A 27,227-nucleotide genomic window follows, 5' to 3' on the forward strand; every position below is an offset into this window, starting at 1 on the left:
CCTTTGTGGGATTCGAACCCACCAATCCCGATCGCTAAGCGAACACCTCATCCACTACATCACCGCGACAATTGAACATTTCCCCAAATTTTGTTAACTTAAACTTAAACAATTTATTTTATCCAGCGATTTTGAGTAAAAGTTGATCTTCATTACCTTGCAACTGATCTGTAAAATTAAAAAAAATTAAATTTCTAAAATTTACAAGAAATCATCTTTATATTCATGAGATGCAGGAACTGAATTATTATAAAGTACTGTAAATTTGTCTTTTTATTTAAATATTATGTCGTTAAAAGTCCACAGATCGATGGTTAACAAATGTTTATATTATCTTTCAAGCAAAATAATTATTAGAAAAAAAAAGTTTGCATTCCACCTAGCGGCGATACTAAATTCAAGGGAAACAAAACTAGCGGCGATACTGAATTTAAGGGCGAAAACTGCAGAAAAAAGCTGCCGACACTAAAAGAGTGCACAATTACCTTGACGCAACGTTTTTGCAACATCCGTCTCAAACGTTCGACCGATGTTTCGCATGCAACGTTGCAGAAACGCTCGGAAGTTGTTACTAAGTTCGCGACCAGAATGCAACGTCATTGCAACGTTATGATGAAACGTCCTGGTAATGTTTTGTGTGCAACGTTATGGCAACGTTCGGTAATGGTTGTGACCTACATATTACGTTACAGCAACGTTCGTAAAACGTTTGATGCCCACTGGGTATTGTGGTAGGTGGCTTTCCGGCTTTCGTCTTAATTCTTTCGTCGTCAGTCATGGGCAATTTACTACAAACGACATCTCCTCTTAAACCGCTGGGCAGATTTTAATGAAAATTCTACGCAATAAAGATCTGTTCAAATCATTTCGATCCTCAGTAGGGAACGTCGTGAAGGCTTAAATAGTTTGATAAATGGTAATCTTAAAGACATTCTTCTTTGAAATCTGAGATCGTATAGTGGTCATCTACACTGTTTATTAAAATCATGCTTATCAGAGTTTAGTGGAAATCCGGAATTCTGCCGTTTGCCAAGTACATATATACAAATGAAATATAAACTATGCACTTGATTTAAATCAAGCCCTTGTTATCGAAAATGGCGATACCCTACATGTCACAAGAGTTATGAATACGAAGAAAAAAATGTCTTTAAAAATCTTCTGTAAAACGACAAAGCGTAAAAACGTATTATTTAGCATATACAATTGTATGGTGTCCCTACTGGGGTCAAAATTGGACTGTTGCTTGGGATAACTTGTTATCAACATATGTATATAGTACATTATAAAATAAATAAGCTTCTATTTTGAAACTTTATGATATTGGTGTTTGGTTATTGGGATGTAACATATTATGGTTGTCCTACACTAAGTTTCCTAAACTCTAGTGTAAAAGTTGGTCCGGCACTGAACTTTACTAATCTCCTTTATGTGTATAAAGTGAACAAGTTAAAAAATCTACTCTGAAAGTTTACGCTCGAGAGGTTTTGCTTTTTGCCGTGCACCCTCGTAGCTTAGTCATCTACTTAGTTTTTTATCAATCATGCCGCTTTGGCAAAAGTACAGCGTTGATCGCCAGATTTTTATAAATAAAAACTTTTTAAAAAAGTCTTAAGTCGCAGGGTTTTGCGTTTAATATTTTTTGGTGTTCACGTTCTCTTGGCAGTCCTTTAAAAAGTTTGTTATAACCATACACCTAGGATAACCTTACCACGCCCTAGCGTCCACATATATTATATTAACTTAGGTGTCAAATGACTTTAAAAGTAACTTTAAAAAATCTTCTTTGAAACCATAACTAAAAGTATGTTGATATTTGGTATAAAATGTCAGATTGAAATAGTGTGTTAAATTTGTTTAAATCAGGCTCCTGGAGTTTAAACTGGCCATGCCGCAGTGTTCACATGATTTATATAGTTTCATTTATATAAATATCAGTTGTTTCAAAAATCTTCACTGACATGGTTAAGGTATGAAATTAAACTTATGGTGCACATCATCGTCTAATTGTTCTTTACAAAGTTTTAAATCATGGCCACACTCCATTAACATTATTTACATAGACATATATTGTAAATGACTTTAAATATGTTCCTAGCACCACACATTCCACAACTTTTACATTCAGTATTAATCTTGTTAAAGATGTCCTGAAAAATGTTTATCATATCATGCCCCAAAGAAGATACTCCTCACTGGTCACAGACTTTATATAGACATTTAGAGTATATACTTAAAATTAATTCTAGGAAACAACAAGGCATGAGATGTAATATGCCCCTTTGGTCAAAAGCAGTTCTTTGGGCGAAGGTTTGATTTTTCTGTTCAAATTATGTTCCATTATAGCTTAAAATAATAACGTGTTCAACTTATATGTGTTGGATCATAACATGCCATTCCCCAGAAGATCACATGGTCAATACATATTTTAATTGAAACATTACTTTTAACGGGAAACCAAAAGGCCAAGACGAGTTGGTAGTTTGAATGTAAAATAATTATTTTATGGAACTTCCAATTTTAAATTGTTGTGGTTAAAATATTGGTTAAAATTGTGGTTAATTTGTGGTGAAAAGTACGCCGCCGTGCTGGTAACTTACTTTCATAAATAGCATATAGTGAAAACTTAAACAAATATATCCCAGGTAAAATTATGTTTATATCCCGATAGGTAAGCAAACCAGGTTCATTATGTAAATGTTGTTTCACGAATACGAACTGTCTAAAGCAATATGGTAGAGGGTCTACCTGACAAATCATGTTAAATTTATTTTGAAAGTTGTTTTTGACTTATTTCAAGTTTCAGTTTTGCAATATGTTGTCTTCGTAACCATTGTTTTCTTGATATGGAAATGACTTGATGAAAGTGGTCAACAAAGTATACAAATACTGTGAAGATAGGCATATTGCTGTATTTTATTTTGAATGTCAAGTTGTAAGACGAAAATCTGTGGTTATAGGCTGTTTATTTTCGTTCCAGCTGCATATAATACTTTCCTAGTACCTGTGTTTGTTAATACACATGCCAAAATGTATGGCTTTGTCGAGCTTTCAATCAACTGTTGTTAAGTCCGTTTATATCTAGTTAACTCTTCATGCTTCATACGTCAAATGGGAGCACTGACTTTAACTGCATTCCAACTGTATGTTTGATTCTTTGGATAATATTTTACCTCGTATAGAAAACTAGCTGACTAAGTCAGGTCAAGTGGCGACTGTATATGTTGTCTAATAGGTTATAAGCGCTACATATAATGGCTAATTATGTCCCCGGAAACAAACAAAACGACGTCAAAAATGATAATTAAGTTAAATTCTGTAATAGTGTTAATGGTGGAAGAATAAAAGTACACGTTCAAAACTAATATTGATATACTGAACGTTTTTCAATCCGTTCGATGTCAGTATATATGCAAAATTCAAGTATTAGTATGTCTTCATTTCATCGTTTACCATAGTTAACATGTGATCTTTACTTGAGCTTATTTTATAATGATTTCGTAACAATCTCATTATTAAATAGGAAGCTACGCTTTAACGTTTAAATGTGAAATGTATAGAGTATTCCATAGGACGATGCAAGCTTAAGTTTGGTTGATATAGATCACAAAGTGGTTTATAAAAAGCATATTTTCCCTTAATTTCCGGACAAAACACATTGATCGAGATTAAAATATATCAAAATCTGTTTCAGATACTTTACACAATTTTATACATGGGGATCCAACACTATTAACGGATTTATCGCGAACGTACAATGTCCTTCGAATGTCGATCACGTGAACTCATGCAGCTACACAACTGTTTACACATGCTATTTTCAGTTGTTCGTTGTCTGTGAAGGTAACGGTTTATAAAGATTTTGATATTTATTTGGTCAAACAAATGCAAATTCGTACTTGTTCGCGTGAAGAGTATTTCCATGTACGGAACATGATTGTTCTTATTATTAAATGCGTTACTGTCGTTTTAGATATTGATTCAGAACATGAAGTGTTTTACTGTAATTAAAACCAAATCAAACAATTTTACCTGAAATGTGTGACTATAGTATGATTGCAAATTTACATATCGTTAAGGCTTTTTTGTAGGATTTCCTTTGAATATCAGCTCAATTCAACTGGTTGACGGATCAAGCGCATTTGATGGACGAGTAGAACTGCATGTTGGGGACATAATTGGCACAATATGTCCAAATGATTTCGAATTTGTCGATGCACAAGTCCTTTGCAAAATGAAAGGGTTGAAGTACGTCAGATGAATACATAAATATAGAATCGTATAATACGTATAATTATTTACATCGCTCTGAACACGCTTATTATAAGTGATGCTTTGATAACAAGATAATCATACTCAAAAACGTCCACTGAGACAAAACTACCACTTAACGCATAATCCGAATCTTGTCTTCAGTGTTTCTTGGTTCAGCATTGACTACCAATACAACACGAGCGGTCGATATCCTTTGATACGAGATTTGCAATGCTCCGGTCAAGAAAGTCACATAAACAACTGCTATTACAGAACTCCATACTTCGCCTACCCCTGTGACCAAGGAGCTGTCAAACTGCTTTGTACAGGTACTCTGAGATTAATTTAAGTTTTGCCTATGAATGACATATACACATATTGATATAAATCATATTTTCAGTTTTTAACGTATCCGATTGAAGCAATCTTTAAGGAATACATTTACTGAAAGAATTATGTTTGCCAATATTCAACACAAATAACCATTAATTATACATGAGTTTATATGACAGCAATATACAATAATAACGCTTTGATCAAAGTCAGTACTACAATGTTATACAATACGTTATTTTTTTTAACAGTGCATTGGATTTATTTAAGGGTTTCAATGTTGACCAAAACAGAAAATAACGTTGTACGATTAATAACGTATTGCATAATACCGAATTAAGGCATATTATCGAAAATATGTTACAAGTATTATATTTAATCTAAGCAGTTAACTTAAAGCTTATAAAATATGTTTGATATTAAATAATCACAACAATATTACCACGGCTTTACATGACAACCATAAAGAACTATGAAACAAGTATTATTTTAAGTTTTATTTATGTAAGATTAAGCAAACGACACTTTGCATCTTAATAAAAAGTAAAAGATTAGTAATTGTTCGAATGAATTCTTCATTTGAAATATGCATACTAAAGCTGGCATATACTATATTAACAGTCTTGACGACGGTTTCAAAAGCAAGATCACTTTAGATAGTAAACGGGACACATAATAAATAGAAAATAAATGCTGATAGTTTTGCATGCAAAAATGAGACCTTATATGGCAATTTCGAGACGTTATCATGACTGCTCTGGTTATATGCTGTTTTGCAATGTAATTGTATCCTTCTCAGGCTCAATGACATTAAATTTACAAATATCAACCATATCTCGTTTTTGATATAAAAAAAGCTTAGATATAAAGCATTAAATATATATTTACTATTCATATCATCGTCGCTCTATTCTTGATGAAGACGCATCAAATATAAAATATTTTTACGTTATGCCGAGGCTCAATCATCTGGATTCATTAATCCAGCAGTTTTGCGAAGTTTATATTAACCGTATTTTTTCATATCACGCTATGTGACAGAAAATAAGATTTTAAACAAGTTTTTACAAACTACATTATTAAGATTATTTTTCTGGGTTGTTATTAAATAAAACAAAGAAGAAATGTACTGCAATTGTTATTTTGATAACTAACCTGCATTTACAATAATTTTTACTGGTAAATTGGCCCCTTTGGTTCATTTTAGTTTATTGTGTTAGTAAGAAAATGCCTGTTCCGTCATCGCTTTGAATATAGAATAAAGAACTAATCCCTTATTCCTTATTCAAACATAGTTAAGAAACTGGGTTATCTTTAAGATCAACTAAAAATAAATGTATTAAAATTAAATTGTGTATGTCAAACCTGCGTTTTGAAGATTTGGTCCTTTTGGTTCATTTTAATTAGTATTTGTATAAAGAAAATGCCGGTTCTTTATTCGATTTTAATAAAGAATAAGGTACAAGTTAAAAACCGAATAAAGAAATGGGTTTTTATTAAAAACACAAAGTAGAAATTACTGCAATTAATATTTTTTATACTTTATGTGCATTTGCAATAATTGTCATTGATGAATTGGTATCTTTGGTTCATTTGTATTTAATGGTTTAGTAAGAAAATGCCTGTTCCTATTTCGATTTGAATAAGGAATAAGGAACTGGTTCCTTTTTCCTTATTCAGCCACGAAAAAAGAACGGGAGTAAACATAAAAACAAATATGTTGAAATGTACAATATAGAAATTTTATATATCATTTAAGACAATGATAGGTTTTATGTTTTGGTGATATGAAGTTAGTATAAGGAGTATTAGGAGTAGAAAATACTAGTTTGGTTCAAACACGAAATCCTATTCAAGCGCGAAAAAATAGCATAAACAGTTATCGTAATACATAAGATTAATGTTATCTAATTATTATTTTAAGATTTATTTAAGAATTGTATTATTATGTTTCTTAAACAAAATATATCAACTATTTTTAGCTTGAATAAGAAATAAGGAACTGCTCCTCATTAACTAGAAAAAAGTAACCAACTTACTCTCGATAGAAACGTTCTGCATGTTTTCCCTATAACGTTTATTATTTAGCATGATAACATTGACAGCAAAAGTGTAGACATTGACCGTCATATGTTTTTTTTAAGCTGAAACAAAGCTGTCAGAATTCTTTAAATAAAAAAAATCTTTTTTTTTCAAATAAATCAATAAAACAGTATTATTCTCAAAGAAAACAGCACATATGTTTGAACCTGAAAATAAAATTATTTTCCAAGATAATTGAACGTCAAAAAATTAACGTAATGCCAATTACACAATTAATTTGCTTATATATTTTAAACGTTTATCAGAAATACTAATAATGATGACGCATTATAAATGTGATTAAAAAACATCAAATATTTATATAAAAAGCAAACGTTCAATTGTTCACTTTAGTTGCATGGTTAATTTCGTTCTTGCAAAGTATGGTAGTGTAAATAAAACTTTCCAACCCTAAAAAAGGCAATATTCGATTCATTTAAGAATGATCAAATAACATTTTAATAAAACAGAATGTTCAATTCAATGGGCCATTTGTATGTGTATGTCCGAAACAGGGGTGCGTTAATGACATCTGCCATACCATTCGCATTATTTTAAAGTGCAGTTAAAGGTAATACGTGTTCATAGAGGATTTCATGAAATTCAAACTAATAATATCATAAATAATCGTTACTTTTATTTTTATTCAGATAATTTTATAATACTTAATCATTAAAATTTCATCAAAGCCACTGTCTCCAGTCGACTGATATGTAGTATTAATAAAATGAACTAGAACATAAACAAACTCGGAATGTCTATACTATACCTTTTACAACCCTTTATTTATTGTATAAGTACCAAAAAGGTTGACGAACTAATTATTTCATTGTAGAATGTGGGACACCGGACATTTTTGCAAGTTGGAGTGTAAATTATTTCCATTACAACGGAACGAGTCTGTTCGCTAACTGCGAATATAAAAGAACCTACATCGGTTATCTGCGTATGATATGCACTGCAAATGGTTGGACGACTATTGAAGAATGTCAGGAATACAGTATGTATCGATTCAAGAGTCTAATTCCTGACAATTGAAGCAATTGATAAATATTAAATATTGTCCTACTGAATCGGTTGGATTTGAACTAAACATTGGAATGGATCATGGCAACGTCATATATATTATTTAAAGACATGAACAGATCATAATGTGTACTATTAAATAAACTGTATAACGTAAGTATTCTTAATTTTGGAACAAAACAACTGAAACGTAATTGAATTCAGTCAGATATATGCAAATAGTAAACACAGTTTGGCGAAAATGTGTATGCATGAATTTATTTGTGTTATTTTAGGTCATAAAGCGTAGTTGTATAGTGTTATTATATTTTACAGATGTTCTGTTCACAATAACAAAACACTGTTTATGAATGTTAAACACGTATAATCTTTGCATACCATTTGATTTCAAACTGTGCTTGCCTTTTAAAGTTAAGTAAATACACACCTATAAACCTTCCATTTTTAAATATTTTCTTAATATATTTCAATAAAAATATATATTTCAGGTTATCCGCTTGACATTCAGGAAATAAGACTTGTTGACGGAAATAGCACTTTTGACGGCAGAGTTGAGATCAAGGTGTTCAACACGTGGGGAACAATATGCCATGACCACTTTGAAATGGAGGACGCCAACGTTATTTGCAAAATGATAGGCTTTAAGTAGGAGTCGGGTTGTTTAAAAACGTTAACACTTGTAATATTGTATTGAAAAAAAATAGAGCTAAATCACAACACAATCCTAGGTTAATGAAATTAAACGTATATGCATACAGTCTTTACCATTCATCGCCTAAAGGGGTTGAAATAATATGCTCTCCAATTTCTATTCAGTCCTGCTAAAGGATTCCGCACATCATCCATTGAGGGAACGGGACCTGTTTATGTCGATAACATGGCATGTGATGCCAACAGTTCTCACATCAATGATTGCCGGTATGTAACTTACGACGATTGTTCTCATAGGGAGGACGTAGCCGTTACATGTACAGGTATGACAAATTCATAGATAACAACTATCAAACGTTGAAATATTGAACACGTGTATTTATTTAAAGTAATATAGCTTATACATTTATGACACGCTTTTACCAAAAATACATAATTAGAAACATGAAAGAGAAAGTGTTCAAGTCATTACAAAATATAATAGTATAACATAACTGTCAGAATAATATTTACATTTGTAATTTACTGGCTATCCAATAATCTCTTGTTATGTATGTTTAATTTATTAAAATGAATGTATGTTTAAATCTAAAAGCAAAGTGCGATAACCCAACGCTACAGTGGGGTATGGTCAACGACACGTCAACAAATGTGGGATCTGCAATAAGCGTCGCATGTGAACGTGGTCGAATACTTGTCGGTGACTCAGAAATAGTTTGCAAAGAAGACGGAAATTGGACAAGCACACCATTCTGTCGTTTAATAGGTAAAATGTATAGTAAACAGTTTAGGTGAATTCAAGTTTTTTAAATATTTAACCATGTATGGATTTATATGAATTTACAATATATGTATATTAGTAAGAACACACGTTGCGCAAATCTCAGAGACATCATCCTAAGGGAAGGTATCGTCAACCTTCAAAAGTCTTTATTTTACGGCAAGTGACCACTTGTCTATAAAAATCAAGCTAAAATATATACGACAAGATATATAAAATACTAAAATAAAAGCATTAGGTTGTCAATATAGAGGATAGTTAGTTTACACGGTTTAAAGTCATGCCGAACCTCAAACCAAGATTTACAACACACTCAATTGTTAATAAACACATAGGTATTCATACTCTTATGTTAACGTTATAGAGCAAAACATGAAATCCCATATACTCTATTAGTTTGTAAATTCTAGTTCTTATCCACAACTTTTAAAACAGAAAACCAACTATCAACATGAAATTATTGAAATTTGGATTACCAAGCATACGTTGTTAAAACCGATTTGAGGGCTTACCGAATCTCACAGAAAAGTAATATTTGCGTGTACTATATTTAAGTATATGCAGAACATCACACGTCTCCCACACTTATGCACAATGAGGGTTAATGAATATTAACATGTTATGATTATCCCTGAAACAAGAGAACCAAGATGGCAATAGATCGTTCAATCGTGTCATGTGGCGAGGCAAGTTTGGAAAATACTGGGTATATATGAACAATCTTTGTAGAGAACCGCACTCTAAAGTCCCATACAAAATATCCAAGCTGTTTGACCGGCTGCTAAGCTCAGTTATTAGGGCTCTGTACTAAAACAGATACCCGACCCGGCCATATAACGTGTGGGCACTTATTCTAAAATACTTTCTACAGCAATTTGCGTAATAACACTGAATAAAATAGGAAGGTTTTTCGGTTATCCTCAGACGTGTGAATTCGGAATAGTGGTAAACCTGCTTTCTCTGGAGAAAAGGAGAGTTGCCTAACTTACAGTCGCGATATGACTGAACAATTGTTTAAAAAGGCAGATCAACACACAAACAAATAACCACGCAAACATTACAGCTACTTGTGCTAGTTTTTCAGAAATTTAATAATTCACATTTTTCTACATACTCAAGGCAGCGCAAATTTTAAACCCATGGATATTATTTGACTATGATGTAACATGCAAAATATTACAACTCTTGGTCTTGCTGTTTTAGATAAGAAGATAAAACAGTTATTTCACAATATAAGTCTATATACCTAGTTTATTTTTTGATCCAGGAGGTTGGCTTGTTTGGACGGATAGGGGCATTACTTAAACAATATTTGAAGACTTCTATCTCATATCACATACAAAATATTATGGAAATATTTTTTCAAAAACCTTTTTTTAAAGTTATCGGTTTTTACAAGTCTTGTTAAATATGTGATCGCAGGGACATGATATAAATACAATGTGTACATAATCATTACGTGATATTACATATCAAATATCAAAGCTCTGGAACTTGTGGGGTTATTTAGGTTGTAATTATCAGTCTATAAAAAATATGTGATCCCTGGTTGTCGCGAGTTTTTACCTCATGAATATTATTTGAACTTTATTTGAACTAGAAGACCACTATAAGATGTTATACATATTGACTCTGGCCAATGCGGTTTCCTATAAAAAGCTTTTAAAAATTATTTGCTCAATAAGTTTATATAAATCATGTGATCAATAGAAAATGACAAGGTTTGCTCTGTGCAACTGTTTTGGAATGGTAGAGAATGTTACACATTAAATACAAAATGCGGTTTCATTGAAGAAAATGTATAAAAGTCTTTAAACAAAATGTGTCCTTAGGGGCGGTTTTCACCAAAGCTTCACAATTCGAACAAACTTATTAGGGGACCACTGCACTATGTTAAACACCAAATATTTAACACCTCACTGTTGCGTTTTTATGGAAGAAGGTTGTATAAGTAATTTACTACATCAGTGCAAATTAATCATAGGGCAACTGGAGAGAAGCAAGTTTTGCCCCAGGGGCATGATTTGAACAAAATGTGCTCTGGCCTTCTATGTAACATACGAAATTCTAAATTCTTGAACTTACTTACTGTAAGATTTTTTATACATCACGCGGCCCCTGTGAGGTGGCGGTTAGTTTTATTAGAGAGGCATGATTTTAACAAATTCAGAACAGGACCACAAAACGATATTAGATACGAAATAGTTTAGCTCTAGTAGCCTAAATATGCAACACATCGGAACAATTTGAAAAGCTTTGAAAGTGGGTATCCCATGGATCATTCCTGTGAAGTTTCCTTAAAATCTGCTGAGCGTGTTAGGAGATTATTTCGTTGGAATGAATGGTTGACGGGCGACGGACGACTGTCGGCTTACGGTTTAAGATGCAGGACGCAGGACGCAAGACGGAAAAAGGCGATTTGCACAGATGCTGTGCACAGATGATATAAAACACGAATACTAAAATAAATACTAGTAATATGATTGTATGTCCACAGGAAAAGCCGTTTGTATTTAATTGTGTATTATTTAGATTACAGAAAGTAAATGCAAACGCACAGCATTTGAGTAAATAATGCGATTGATAATGTATAAGTGACAAAAATTGTGAGATAACCAAAATACCATGTTCAATTGCAGATTGTGGAGATCCAACGCCAGATAATGGTGAAATTATGGGGACGTCATATTACCTCGATGACGTCGTCTCTGTGTCGTGTGATACCGGTTATATTTTATCCGGCGACGCCGTCATAACATGCCAGAATAACAGTTATTGGACTGATGATCCAACCTGTACTATTGTTGTTAAGAACTTATACTCATATGGAAAAAATCACTGTAGACTAATAGAGATTATGTGTATCAACAATCCTGAAATTTTACTTGAGCTGAAATAATATATATTTTTTTCAAGACTGTAACGCCCTGACCATCGCCAATATGACGATTGACATCGGTAACACAACCACCTACGGACAGATAGCAGTTGTAAAGTGTAAATATGAGTTTAGTCCACGCGGATCATGGGCGGTGAAATGTGAAGCTAGCGGCGTTTGGAATTACACGCTCGTTCCCGATTGCAAACTGATTGGTTTGTTATATTCCACAATAAAATAATTAAGTATAAAATATGTTGAAGCTGTCAAGTACCATGCTTGTAGCCAAAGGTATGTACAACCAATGGCAAAGAATGAACTAAAATTGGATTGCCTAGTTAAATATCTGGATGGCCAGATTTTTAATTTTTAGCTTAGAAGTAAATAAAAATGCAGACTTTTATTTAATTGTCTCAAAATTTTATTTATTTAAGATTCTTCTACCTGCTTTACTTATATAATGATTAAATATATTAAACGAGAATGCCTGTATGGACATGTTACAGATTGTGGATCATCTGCACCACCCTATGGAAGGGTCAACGACACCACATCGACTATCGGAACTGTGGTTGGCGTGGAATGTGACTATGGACGACATCTGGTTGGTGATGCGGTGTTAGTTTGTCAACAGAATGGACATTGGTCTGGTTCGCCTTTTTGCTCTTTGATAGGTAATATAACGTTTTGAATAACAATCGGTATTCATGTGTGAGAAGGGGCTTGTCGGTACTTTGTAAAGCTAATGTCTTTAGGTTTTAGTTCAAGAATGTGTCAATTTCCACACCTTGATTTATTAAAATAGCATTTAAGTTGAACGAAATGTACAACGAACATTGTACGATCTTCTTATACCCATGCAGAGTGTGATGATCCGACACCAAATAATGGCTTCACTAACGGGACGTCACACTACCTCGATGACGTTCTATCAGTATCGTGTGTAACTGGATTTGTGTTGTATGGCCATTCCACCATACGATGTCAGAACAACAGCCATTGGACGGACTACCCAAACTGCACGATAGTTGGTAAAATATATTATGAACATGCAATTGAACATATGAATTGAAAACGAAAGTTATACCAATAACGTTATCATACAATATGGGGACAACCTGTTTAAATGTTTAAAATTGTCCAATTGGCAGATTGTGGCGCCCTACACATTTCCGCAATGAGTGTTAACATCGGTAATGCGACTACATACGGACAGATAGCAGATGTCAGATGCCATCCAGATTTCACACCATTGGGTTCCTGGACCGTGAAATGTGAGGCCAGCGGCATTTGGAATTACTCACACGTTCCGCAATGTGAACTCATTGGTAATTATTACCTCACACTTATTTGAGCTTTGTTTCAATAACAAATGCCAAAATGGAAGCATATTTAAACAGTTAGCCATGGAATAAAATATGTTAGGTGTTTCCCAACTTAATGTCCCTAGTAATTATTCTTAATATCCAATAAATTGCAATTGTTTTTGCATAGACTAGACTTCACTGACTAGATAGCATACGTGTTTGTACAGATTGTGGAGACCCAACGCCTTCGAAGGGTCTGGTGAATTCATCAAAAACAACAGTCAATACAGTAGTGCGCGTTTCCTGTGAATACGGTTATACGCTGTCGGGAGAGTCAGTCATCACATGTCTTAGAAACGGTACGTGGTCCGGGAAATCCATTTGCGACCCTTCTGGTAAGTGACATTGCAGACCGTTTTTTGTTACTGTTATGATCAGGTAATTTTACCCCAATGAAACAAGATTTACTATTCAGCATATATTTGCAAAGCAAAAAGCTATTTTTGTTATAACGATTCAGAACTTAAAAAAGACCTACACTATTTCGTAAAGATTCAATCTTTTTTATTCCAATTATCATTTAAAGATGTTCGTTCGCCGTTCTTTAAGGTTTGGGTCGAAAAACAAAAAACGTTCACGTTTTTATGAACAGATTGCGGGCGACCAGCCATATCGAATGCAGACGTGGTGACAAATTCAACGACCCTGTATTCCAAGGCATTTATCACTTGTCACGAAGGATTCGAAATACAAGGACCAAGTATAATCACCTGCACTAAAACTGGATGGAATGATACTGTTAGATGTTCACCAATTGGTAATCAATAGATATACTATATAATAGTCCATAAACTTAATTTAAGGAAAACATTTATTTAAGGAAAACAATGTTGAAAGAGGCTCATATATGTTACAAAAAGAATTAAAACAACAATGGCTCAGAAAGGCAGTTACTCATATATGTTACGAGAAGCACTACATCTGCTCTATAGCACAAATTAGCACTTACACATACACATAGCACATTTATTATGGTTAAATATTTATCATTCAAACTCTGGTTTTCTTAGTATGTGAAGAGATGGAAGTTGAAAATGGTAGTGTGATCGGCGCAGGAAGAGAGTATGGAGCAGTTATTGAAGTGAAATGCCATACTGGATATTTTATTCGGGGAGACAACAAACTGACATGCCAAGGAAAAGGTCAATGGAGCGATAGTCCAGCATGCGTCATTCAAAGTATGCATTTTTTTTCACTGTTATTTCTTCATGAAGATTTATTCAATAAAAATTAATGTTGTGCAACAAACATGTCGTTAATATGCCACCGACAATTGCAACTCTGCATTCTGAGTTCTGATTAGATATTCCTTCCACATTACTCGTTCTACATTCACAATGAAGGCACTGCGTATGAAAATCAGAATGTAATTATTAATGACCCCACTACTTTTTAATTCAAAAGTTTTCGCATAAAGTCATTTTTTGTGCGAGTTTTAAAGACTTTGGTTTTGTTTATTTGTTAATACATAAATGACGTAGCCTGGCGCAAACGTTACTTTGGACGGAGATGAAACCAAAACAAACACTACATTCATTCACTATCAAATAAAAAGACATCTGCATTCCAACGGTGTATAAAATGTCGGGAAAATAACGCCTTATATGCATTCGGCATGTATGCAATCGAGGTATAATTTTTCCGACAGTTCATTCGCCGATTAAATGAAAAAACAAAAAAAACTACAAGTACATTTAAATATGTTTACTGATTATGTCCCTCGAATTGACAACAATCCTATATTCTTTTTACATTTTGTTAATATGTGTTTCAGATTGTGGAATCGTGACCGTACCAACCAATGGTATCATATTAACAAGTCCCGTGGTAACAACGTTTAATTCATCCTTGCGATTTCAGTGTAATGATGGTTATCATCTGACCGGAAATGAAGTTCTGTGGTGTGACGCAAACGGCAAATGGGACAGTTCAGTCCCGACGTGCGTTCGCAAGTGTAATATAAGACTTTGCTTACTATTTAATGATTGATGTTCATAGTACGATGCAATTTCTAAGCGTTTTCTGTATGCATTGCTTCTCTCAGAAATTTAAAAGAATTATTATTTATCGTTATCGTTGTAGACTGTGATAACCCAACCCCAACAAACGGCGCCGTTAATGGGACATCCTTTTACTTCAGTGACGTGGTTTCAGTATCTTGTGATAATGGCTACTTATTGTCCGGCGAACCTTTCATTAAATGTCAGAATAACAGTAAATGGACATATTATCCGACATGTAATATCGTTGGTAAGACTTGTTCGTATGAAAAGTAAAACTTATATGAAATGAGAATAATAGCGCACATTTAATAAAGATCAATGTTAGCTCTTTAACACTCTTCACATACATGTTAATCTGATATTTTTACAAACTTAGCGTGTGAGCGCATTGACTTAGAAAATGGCAACGTGACCGGCACAGATGAACACTTCGGGTCAATAATCGAAGTGAAGTGTGATATTGGATATGATCTCCGTGGTGACAGTAGACTAGTATGTCAGGCCGATGGTCAATGGAGTGGTAATCCAACATGCATCAGTAAAGGTATTTGTTTTCATTTACATGTTTATAATATATACAATTATATAGTACTTGGATGCAAAGCACTGTGAACGCTTAAATAAGGACAACCAAACGAGCTATATTTACTTTCATGATTTTATTTCAGTTGTCAAATATGGCGCGTATATATTTATGGACACCTTATACAATTAACTCAATTTGCATACGATCAGTCTGAATTTTGTAAAAATATTCACAGTTCGAATAATAATTACATATCCAAGTCTGAATTGAGTTAAAATATTCACAGTTCAAATAATTATAATATCTCCATTGGTTTTAACCATATATTAATCTCCAAAAACTGATATTTCATACAGTGATGCATGTTATTTCATAGAACGTGAGATTATATATCAAGCAATAATCGTATTTGATAAATTTATCAGATTGTGGGAATGTCACTTCGCCAAACAACATGATGATCGTAACTAGTCCTATAGTTACAACGTTTAATTCTTCACTGCGATTTCAATGTCAAGAAGATTATTTACTGACCGGAAATGACGTCCTCTGGTGTTCCGCAATGGGCACGTGGAACAGTTCTGTCCCGACATGTATCCAGAAATGTAACTATGCAAATTTGTTCTCCATTAGCCAAGAAATATGTTTATAGAACAACTATATTATTGATATTTACATGTGAATGCTATACCAAAAACTTTTTTTAAACCCATATTTACTGTATTTAAGCGGACATTGGTGGACCATGTGCTGATGCTCGAATGTGTAGGACACATAGCGCTATTTGTGAAGACAAAAAGTGTTCGTGCATGTCTGGAGTAGCAGACAGAAGAGCACGGAAATGTGATATAAGTAAGATATGTGTAAGACGTTTATAAGGAAAATGGTGATATGTAGGCTCAATCCTTGTATTAACTTTTCTGCAATAGAAATACTAAAATGGCTTGATACTTTTTTGTTTTCAATTGACCGTTTTAAGTGCTCGTCGTAGTTTATGTGTGTTATATGTTAGTCGTGTACTCTGTTAAAGTATTGTATTGACTAAAAATGATGGTAAGAATCTCCAGAAAGAAGGTTTAATATTGCAAAACTGATGGAAACATTTTATGAAGTAATTTAATGTTTTTTGTTGTTTCATTTATTTGAAAGTGCCATTGCTTCCATTTGGAGAAGAAAATGGAGATGTGATTATGGAACAACATGATTGCAGTGAATCCATTGTTTTCACACATTCGATACCAGTTTTCAACAACATGAGACGTTCAATGCATGTATGTTACTATGTGATAATCCAAAATTATTTATATGAATGTAAGGTATTTTATTATCTTGTGTATCATAATACTGCATGTGTTTATATCAGCACGTTGTTTCATTAAAATCATGTATATGCTTTTTACACAGGTATGCAGATGTGGACTGGTAAGTTTTGATAAGAAATATTCCAATAATAAACCTGCACCGATGGGTAAAGGAAAAGTAAACATCATTGAACCGACAATTGATATCAAGGACCCAGTTGTAGCAGCATATTTCGCAGATATTTTTGTTGACAACTCCTCATCAATTACATACAGGACATACGATATTCTAAACAACTATCCATTCTCAACCAAGGCGACGGAAGATATTACAATCCTTGAAAGTTTAATCAAACGGTTGGAAAATCTTTATTCATTTGAGGCGAGTTTCCTTTTGATTGCAACATGGAATCGTGTTAAAGCAAAGGCGTCTGCACTAAATCGTAATAACGTAAGTTGTTTTTCATGCGTATTACGAATAACGTTTTCAATAATGTAAAACGTGTGTTAATTAAAGTTGATTCAATTGTGCCACTATTACATTATGCTATAAACATTATATACGTTTACGCCTAACTAACTTAATTGACTATATGCTTTCGGAAATTTTATGTATTTATGTCTTTGTAAAGCTCATTATGCCATTATGATCAAGTTGAGTAATTGTTGCAGCTCATGTAATTGCGCTTAATTTTAAATTGTTTCTAAATTTTGATAGCCAGCAACGTTCCAACTGGCTATCGTTTCAAATGGTGTACGGACTTATTCCTTAACAATATACGGACATGAATTGATGAACTGGGCTTTAACGTCGAGAGATAAAACAATTCCTGTATGGATCGGTCACGCCGGAGAGAATGGAACCACATTCAACCACTTGTTCTCCTTCAAACCGCAGGCACTTCGGATGGATTTGGGTTGTAAATCAGGAGGTAATTATTGTTAAACATATCACCATCTTCATCTATATATTATCATCTTCCTAAGCTGCAGCAATAACACATTGTGTTGTCATCGTAAACATGAATAACATCTTTGTTTTTATTATATTGAGAGTTCATTACTCACTGATGTTTAAGACAATGTAAATACGTTGTAGGAATTAGTGGACTCTGTTTGAAGAACATTGATGAAAACATCTCCGTATTAAGCCACCATAGTGTTGACTGTATAAAGTGGTACAATAAAAACCGTAACCGAAAACAGAACATTAATCTCATCTCACAACGTCTACCTATGTGCCCATGTGACGTCGATCTTGCCCGATGGGACCCGTGGTTTTGGCCAATTCAGACCCAAGTGCGTCAGCAAAATAACAATAGTGTGTGCGTTGACATGATGCTACGAGAAGCTTTCAAGCCCCATGGAAAGGTAAGTATACTTTATAATTCATATGTTATTTTTTGTTTGTTGTTATGTCTGAGTGAAAGATTATTAAATGTCTGTTGTAATGCTTATGGCAAACAGTTATTTTGTCAAAATAATTTCAGTCGTGCTGCTATTACCGCTCAACATTGACATTCGTGGACATGAAACCCCTATCTGGTGGATTTTACTTCTCACATCCCTCATTCTCACCACGTGATCACGAGGCAAATGATGTCATCATGAAGGACAAATGTTGTACGAAATCCAACTTCTGCGATCTCTATTACCAACTGCATCCTACAGGCACATGCTACACCGTATCTCCATACAGATTTGGTAATGGAATGTTTGCATTGTAACAATAAATATGTTTAATACATGCATTTTGACAAGCTCCATGTTTAACGTAAAAGAAAGAAGAGTTTATGAACATGTGAAGGATGTTCACGAATGTATATTTTCTAAAGATTAGTAAAAAACATAGGCACTTATTTAAAGGTGTCAACTGGTAACTTGTTATATAACCTGTTGCAACTTGTATGAGCTAAGCGATGATAAACGCGAAATGCTTTCGTATTTTTGGAATTATTTTGTCTTTATAAACATGTATGTATAATTGCAATAAGCATAACAGATATTGCTCATGCATTTGTTCAGTCGATCCTTAAAAACAGCAAGAATGTATATATATATATATGCCTCGTCCTTCGTTTATTATCTAAGTGCGAATCTATAATTACTTAATAACAAATATGTTTAAGGTTCCTTCTGGGGAGATCCGCATATGAGCACACTCGACGGAATGAACTACACATTCAACGGACTCGGGGAATACGTGTTGCTAAGCATTGAGACGTCAAATGTTACATTTTCCCTCCAAGCTAGGACAGAGAGGGCAGTGAAGAAAGACGGTAACCTGTCTGACGCGACAATCTTCACAGCGTTTGCAGCTCGTGATAATACAAATTCGTCCATACACGTTGAACTTAATAAGGCTAAGGACAGTAAGTGTACACAATTAAGTTGTAGGCATTGAATGTATTTAAAAGCTGTTGTCAATTACTTTATGAAGTTCTCAAACTTCATGTTGTATTTAACTGACTAGGGTTAAATACCATTTGTAAATAATCTAATAATTATTTTTAAAATTATACTTTATTGTATCATTTACATAAATATACATGTATAAAGACATGTTTGTATGAGAGCATGTTATGGGAACGATGTATTTACAGATGTGACTTTGTACGGGAATGGCATTGATCTTACAAAGACTCTTCGGGAAGTACAACACGACATGTTTGTGTTTAATACGTCAACACTCACAATTCATGAAGATGACGGCGTGTTGAGGGTGTCATTCCTTGAGATAGGTACATTAATTCCAAACAAGGCAGTGTTTTTTGCCACGACTACTTATCAGCATTTCTCTCTAAAAAGTGGTAACCCCACTCTGATAATGTTCCAATTTGTGTTTGTTCACACATGACGTTATGTTTAAGCTTTTGTTTCGTAATGGTCATTGCGAGAAAACGATGACAGTTCGACAAACAAATGGTTTCTCTTAATACGAATATAGATGTAGTTATTGTGTCAAAAAAAATAACAAAATAAGGTCACTTAGTTTTAATTTAATAAAAGTACTGTCATTTGTTGAAAATAATTTTTGCAATCCACAGGGATAACGCTCGAAATAGGAAAAGGAGCAGGAATGTTGTCATTGGATGCGATTATACCAAATACATTCAACAACGTAACAAAAGGTCTCCTAGGAAATTTTGATAGAGACCCTTTCAATGATTTTGTATACCCAAATGGAAGTCAGCTTTATTTTAATGCAAGTGATATGGAAATATTTTATTACGGTCAGGCATGTAAGTAATTGTATAGGCGCTTCTTGTTTTAATGAATTAACCATCTTGGAACTGTTTTGTCTGTATATAAAACTTAAAAAATAAAAAATAAAACAAAGAACCAATTTTAACAGACATGTGTCATGAATTTAACCCTGATCATGTGCTTTTTTAAGAACTAAGTTTATTGTGTAACAATTTGGATGTTTTGATGAATGTGAAGGAAAGAGAAACTTAATTTCAGGGTCCGTGAATGACAGCTCGTCTGTATTTTTCTATGACGACGGAAAGGAACATTCCGATTATCACAACGCTTCTTACATACCGCGTTTCTTGGATACCGTCGACAAAATAACGCTTGCTGAGGCTGAAAAGGCATGCAACGGCTCAAAGAATAAAGAATGTGTGTTCGACTACGTATTAACCTTGAACGAAAATATTGCGATGATGACGAACAGAAAACGTTAAATTATTGACGTGAACACAGAAGAAATAGGTTCGTAGTATTCAATAGTGTTAATTTCAGTCAATGTCATGCAGCAAATGGTATTCAAATAGTTATTTCGGGTAAATATACAACACAGTCAGTGTGAATCCAAATAAAATAAACGTCTAAGGTTAATGATATTAATATGAGTGTTCAATTTTGCAGTACCGACTTGACAACACAAGAACGTTTATTTGTATTTTCTTTATCGTTTTTAAATAAAATCAACATATGCAAAAAGGTATGATTTATAAACATCAGAAATAAATAATGATTTGATAAATTATTTGCAATGTACGGATATAATATATGTGCTTTTCTTTTTTACATTTGAAAGATTATGGTTTCAAACCAAACATTTGAATGATAATGTATTTTCAGCTAAAGTCGTGCCAACCATAAATAATACATGTAGCGTAAATGCTAAGGTTGGAGATCAAATTTCGTGCCAGTTAAAGATCGATGATGGGTTAGATATAGAAGTTTTGAACAATGCAAATAAAACAACAACATATAACAGAACGTCAAAGACGCTCTATTTCAGACAAAAAGATGATCGTCCACACAACATATGGTATAAAGAATAGTAAAAGCCATATTTGCATGCTATAAGAATGCTTTTTATTCGAACCTTATTATAGTGATGTAATATTTAAGCACGGACGTTTAAAAAAACGTATCTTATTATCAAGTATCAAAAAATAATCTATGCCAATTCATGTTTTTTATTGCGTATGGTTTCTTTCAGAGTATCTTAATAATTTTGATAACTTTAGGACTTGATGATTTATTCAACAAAACTGGTTTATATAATTTTTACTGGACAAGACTTTTCAAGTGTTTGACTTTTCACTTTAGGTTTGTTGCAATCAACGCCGACAGAAAGCAATCTCAGCAGCACACTATACAGGTACAACTATGCACTGGTTGCCGTGGCAACGGACGCTGCTCCACGACAGTGCGGCCGGACCCTCGAGAGAATGCATATTTCAAGTATTCTGCATGCTTGTGCGACCCTGGATACACCGGTTGGTAAAAGTTGGATGTTAAGATAAAATACACTTTTGTCAATTGTAAATAACCAATAATGAAAAAAAGAAAAGAAAAACATAGCAGACATGATTGTGCTTAATCTTGAAATACGTTCATAATTATTTTACATTATTGGAGATTGATTAAGTTAAAACTAGTCGCCATGTAAGTGTTCAATATTATTTGTGCAATTAGTAATGTAATTTAGGTTTATGTATATATATATATATATATATATATATATATATATATATATATATATATATATCGAGGGGTTAAAGCCAGAACGTGATAACTCCATTTTTCAAATAGTGGAGAAAAACGCAAAATTAAGGTTTGACAGACTACAACTTTTAAATGAATATGAATATCAGCGTAATATTTGGTTATAATATAGGTAATAGTATTGTTATGACATTGTAAACATATTATATGATTGCATACAATATTTTAATGCTTTTGTATTCAAAATAGCACTTACTTCATTCTGGCATAAACGTAAAACATATATATTTTCAGAGTACAACTGTGTTAAGTGCACTTGGTGCTATTTTGCATAAGAATTGAACAATGCTTTTCCTATGCCATACAGGACTTAGTGCCATTAAAGCATAACAGCCTTGTGCTATGCTACTATTTTACGAGACTAAACGAAACATGTGCACTTAAAACAAGTTTATTTTAATAATTATAATGGTAATTCTTTTTGTAGAAGTACATACTTATTTTCTTTTGCATTCTAGATTTGAACAGGACATGCAAATGTGTCTCCAACCTTAACAATGGAAGAAAGTTAAGATTCAGATATTCTATTCCACATCTGCATCTTATCTATCTTCTATTGTATCTGGGTCTTTAATATTCTTGAAATACTGGTGATATTCTGAAGGAATTATCCCTTCAGAGCGAAGTGATGGCAGGTCTTTCTTCTTTGTTGCTGTTATTGGAAGTTTGGAATCTACAAGGGTTGTATGTCACATTTTATAGAAAGTCCTTTGATAGAGGATTTGATTTGATTTTATAGAGGATATGAGTTTACCACACTGAAAACTGGTATCATCAAAACTGCACTTAAAAAACACACACCTGGATCACAATTGTAGTTTTATCAATTTTTTTTTGTCCATATAATCTTTTGTCCACTTACATTTACAACATTTGGCGGCATTACAGTTTAAGCTACATGCTTGATATAAAAAGCGTCATAGTTTTTCATAGGCACTACAACATATGGAGTTCTCTTTGGTGTAACCCTCACAATTGGTTCCCCATTAGTAAATATACCAATGTAAATTTCTTTGCTCATTCAATAGAAGCAGGTTCACTATCACACTCCATCTGGGTATGTCCACTTTATAAATACTTTTGTTCAATGGTGTCTATGTTTTTACATTTTTCAATGCAACAGTAATAACCTAATTTCGATTTTGACCACTACAACAGTCAGAATAAAAACAGACATTCTTTACTGTGATGGGAAGGGATTTCATGTAAGTCAAAAGACAGGTTCCCACTTCACAGCCGCATTTTCCTTCAGTTTCGTTCCACAATAAACATGTCAAACTTGTGTTTTGTAAACAGTAAAAGAAAATATTGAAACTTTTTCTTTTTCTTTTATAATAAACTTGGCTCACACGAGAACATGGAATCAGTAAAACAGCCTCTAGATCAAATCTTATTTTACCATCTTAGTGGGAGAATAATGTATTTTAGAAAAGCACCAATGAAGGCATATTCTCCCTATCTAATTACAAATTAGCACAATAGTTTGTGTATTCCTGTTTAAATAAACAAGATGCAATAATTCCTTAACAAGGAAAGGGCTTCATATTTTGTTTTTACCTTAAAATATATGCACACATGGCTTATGCTTAAATGATTTAAGTGCACTTAAATCCTTTTGGCACATGTTTTTCCTCTCAATATGTATGAAAACTTATTGTGCCAAAATGACTTAAGTGTACTTGAAGCATTCTGGCATACACCAGATTTGTCGATAAGCACTTAGTGCACCTTGGTTTTTTCGGATAACCTATGTTGTATTCAAGATGTGATTCCAGGGAATAGTGCATATTGTAGAGCGTTGGAATAACTCTATGAAAGTGCAAAAAAGTGATTTTTGATAAAAAGTGCACTTATCACGTTCTGGCTTTAACCCCTCGATATATATATATATATATATATATATATATATATATATATATATATACATATATATGTGTGTGTGTGTGTGTGTGTGTGAAAATTAGGCAATTCTTTGTAATAATTCTGAAATTTGTGTCAAATAAACGTACCATACTGCTTAGACATACTGCTTTTCGTTAATTGTAATCAGCTATAGGTGCTTAAATGTTTCGATATTATATTAGGAGACGATTGTGAAAAACTATACGACTGGTGCTCTGAACGTCCCTGCTCCTTTGGAAAAAAACTGTACCAGCCTACCATCGAACAGAACATATTCGTGTTCCCCTTGCCCAAACGGATATGATGCTGAACCAGGGATAAACGATTGCATTGGTACATATGACACTTTAGTTAATAAAAACTTGTATCTCAATGAAATTATTCACACGATTCATTTTTATGTTGACATTTTCCAGAAATATAAATAGTTATGTACAGTTTATTTACATGTATTGACATTAATCAATTCACCTGTTAATTGTCAAATTTGCTAGTATAACATTTGTTTCTTTGTTACAAAAGTCTGTGTTTGCTATACATGATACCATTCGCCGCACATGTATGAATTGTTGACATGCAGCTATATTTTTTCTTCAGTAATCATGACATTTTGTTCACATGCTCTTTAATCTATTTGAAATACCAACGACATTTAAATATTCTTATAGATATAAACGAATGCAACTCGTCCAATCTCTGCGACCATATGTGCCTCAATACTGAAGGAAGTTACTCGTGCGATTGCAAGCAAGGATTCCGAGTCGATGCAAATAACGAACATAAATGTATCGGTATGCAATGCAAGGATTGCGCCATTCACTTTCTTTTAAATATTTTTTTTTAAAGACACAGTTTAGAATGAAGTTATTTCAGTCAGAGTTTTTTTATTTTAATAATAAATTGATTTTAAAATTAGTACAACAAATAGGTCGTCAACATTATTGCTGATGTTCTCTGATGATTTGTATTCGCAAGACACAACTAATAGAATAATTTACAAATAATGCATGTTCACTTACCATTAATAATAAAAGTTCGCTTTGTCCGCATAAACTGAGTTAAACGTTAATATGTTTTTCACAGTCAAATCCTTATAAAATGAATATTTATAGTAAATTTTCGTTTCCATCGATTAAGTGTTTTAAACTCTTTGTATTTGTTTTATTAATGTGTATTCATTAGTGAATTAAATAGATTATTTTCCCTTTGAATAGATATCAACGAATGCAACGAGGCTTCTGACAACTGCACTCAGATCTGCAACAACACGATAGGCGGCTTTCTCTGCAGATGTCATTCCGGTTTTACCTTCGAGATGTCTAATTGGACATGTGTACCAGGTATAAATAATTGTAATTTTGATATCACTTGAAGAATTATGATTATGCATAAAGTCATGTTTTTAAAGGAATTTTATTACTACAACATGTATGTGATTATATGACAAATCACTGTGTCAGAAGGTTGCAAGAGAACATTATATATAATTTAGATCGTTATGTTATCACGATCGTTTTAAGTATATAAACATTTCAATGGGATGCAATATTTCCATTAATATGATGTGTATGTATACTCATTATGAACTAATTTCGTGAAAACAGATGATTCTGACCCATGTGCTAGATCAACACTCAACTGCACTCAAACCGCGGGCTGTACCCTTGATACGAACAACGCAACCACGTGCTTCTGTGATGCAGGATTTATTTTTAACAAAATATCACATCAATGCCAAGGTAAGAAAATTTCGTATAATTTGAAGCAAATGCAGTGTATGTATTTTCCATAATGATTATATCATATATTGTAGTTAAAAACTATGTGTGTATTTGTTTCCAGATGTCAACGAATGCTCTCAACATATTTGTGCACAAGACTGCACGAACACGATTGGCAGTTTTCAGTGCAGCTGCATTGCGGGTTACCAGCTAGTAAACAAGGTATCATGTGAACGTAAGTATACGCATCCTTTCTTTAAAGCGTAATGGCATAATTATATTTCAGAAACTAGATTTTATGCTGTCAAAATTACAAAATGAAGCTAGAGTATAGACTGAACTGAATGATTTTCCGAACATGAAAGATTTATTTACCAGAACGAATAATTTCAATGCACAAAGACGTGTATAGGTTTTCAATCATAACCACGTAGGAACAAGCACTATATAATTATAAATAGAATATAAAAATGGGGTGCATTAAGAGAGATGCAAATCCAAATAACCACTTGAATATATTTGATACCGTCGATCTTTAAAGTATGTGAGGTGCCAAACTGGGGTTTGAACTGTTCACAAACTTGCGACTGTACCGGACGAGGTGCCGAGAGATGCGATCCTGTCAGAGGCTGCGTCTGTTCCAATGGATGGACAGGAAGTTCATGTGACGATGACGTCGACGAATGCAAGGAGCATCCTGGAGTATGCGAAGATGCTAGGAAGTCCTGTACTAACAACATTGGCTCGTACAGCTGTGATTGTTTGAAAGGATACGTTAAAGATGCTGTAGGAAATTGCCGAGGTTTGGTATAATTTATTAAAAGTAAATAAAAATTAAATGTGTTATTTTCTTACGAGTTATATCTGTTTAACCAGCAAATAAGTAAATGTTTAAAGCAATTTAATATCACTATTTAAGATAATGTTCTTTCTTAATAAAGACATTAGTAATAAGCAATTAGACATACATATTCTAACGTGCATCTGTATACAATAACATGCTTGAATAATCTTCACAAGACAGACGCAGGCGCAGTAATAAAATCAAACTGAAAATCACGAACAAACTTGCGATTATTTATAAAGTTTTAACGCTGGACATATCTCAAATGCTTAAGTGTGTTCGTATTCGAGTTGCCTAATCCTTGTTTCAGATATAGATGAGTGCTATGATCCACAGTTGAACGAGTGTAGTCAGACGTGTTTGAATGCTGAAGGCAGCTACACTTGTGGATGTAAACCCGGCTACACAGAAGTCAATTCGACACATTGTACAGGTATATTGATTATTTGATTATTACAAAGCTTGATCTTTTGTGGCCGGAAATACATGGTCAATACGGAATATACTGGTTTCTTGTAATGAGGTCGATGAAT

At 33.3% G+C, this 27,227-nt stretch overlaps 2 protein-coding genes and 3 long non-coding RNA genes across 5 annotated transcripts in view; all 5 read left to right on the top strand.

The window, feature by feature from the left end:
- The first annotated feature begins 14,442 nt into the window (after positions 1 to 14,442).
- Positions 14,443 to 15,585, top strand: LOC127873140 (uncharacterized). Its single transcript, XR_008045994.1, has 3 exons — positions 14,443 to 14,550; positions 15,147 to 15,326; positions 15,455 to 15,585. It is a non-coding gene; the product is annotated as an uncharacterized LOC127873140 (long non-coding RNA).
- Positions 15,586 to 17,405: 1,820 nt separating this feature from the next.
- On the top strand, positions 17,406 to 18,558 carry LOC127872746 (uncharacterized). Its single transcript, XR_008045769.1, has 3 exons — positions 17,406 to 17,653; positions 17,921 to 18,134; positions 18,302 to 18,558. It is a non-coding gene; the product is annotated as an uncharacterized LOC127872746 (long non-coding RNA).
- Positions 18,559 to 18,699: 141 nt separating this feature from the next.
- Positions 18,700 to 20,847, top strand: LOC127872128 (sushi domain-containing protein 2-like). The gene is made up of 6 exons (XM_052415454.1): positions 18,700 to 18,906; positions 19,332 to 19,574; positions 19,806 to 19,943; positions 20,250 to 20,444; positions 20,668 to 20,765; positions 20,824 to 20,847. Exons 1-6 carry the CDS (start codon positions 18,732 to 18,734, stop codon positions 20,845 to 20,847), a joined length of 873 nt encoding a protein of 290 aa, XP_052271414.1. The 5' UTR covers positions 18,700 to 18,731.
- Positions 20,848 to 20,855: 8 nt separating this feature from the next.
- On the top strand, positions 20,856 to 21,894 carry LOC127873192 (uncharacterized). Its single transcript, XR_008046049.1, has 3 exons — positions 20,856 to 20,919; positions 21,292 to 21,484; positions 21,769 to 21,894. It is a non-coding gene; the product is annotated as an uncharacterized LOC127873192 (long non-coding RNA).
- A 2,461-nt stretch (positions 21,895 to 24,355) lies between these two features.
- The window catches only part of LOC127873609 (fibrillin-1-like), a 17,827-nt gene continuing 14,955 nt past the window's right edge, over positions 24,356 to 27,227 (top strand). Inside the window, exons 1-7 of the mRNA XM_052417484.1 lie at positions 24,356 to 24,462; positions 24,798 to 24,920; positions 25,344 to 25,469; positions 25,734 to 25,868; positions 25,972 to 26,085; positions 26,392 to 26,652; positions 27,005 to 27,127. Of these exons, the coding sequence (XP_052273444.1) occupies positions 24,836 to 24,920; positions 25,344 to 25,469; positions 25,734 to 25,868; positions 25,972 to 26,085; positions 26,392 to 26,652; positions 27,005 to 27,127 (844 nt within the window). The 5' untranslated portion in view covers positions 24,356 to 24,462; positions 24,798 to 24,835. The remainder of the gene's footprint in view (positions 24,463 to 24,797; positions 24,921 to 25,343; positions 25,470 to 25,733; positions 25,869 to 25,971; positions 26,086 to 26,391; positions 26,653 to 27,004; positions 27,128 to 27,227) is intronic.

Source organism: Dreissena polymorpha, chromosome 3 (genome assembly GCF_020536995.1).
Source record: "Dreissena polymorpha isolate Duluth1 chromosome 3, UMN_Dpol_1.0, whole genome shotgun sequence".
Taxonomy (NCBI): Eukaryota; Metazoa; Mollusca; class Bivalvia; order Myida; family Dreissenidae; genus Dreissena; species Dreissena polymorpha.

Excerpts from the sequence above, each read along its gene's own strand:
- LOC127872128 (XM_052415454.1), top strand. The coding sequence starts at position 18,732 with ATGAAACCCCTATCTGGTGGATTTTACTTCTCACATCCCTCATTCTCA. Across the intron at positions 19,575-19,805 it reads ACTTAATAAGGCTAAGGACA|ATGTGACTTTGTACGGGAAT; the intron begins GTAAGTGTACAC and ends ATGTATTTACAG. Across the intron at positions 20,445-20,667 it reads ATTTTATTACGGTCAGGCAT|GGTCCGTGAATGACAGCTCG; the intron begins GTAAGTAATTGT and ends ACTTAATTTCAG.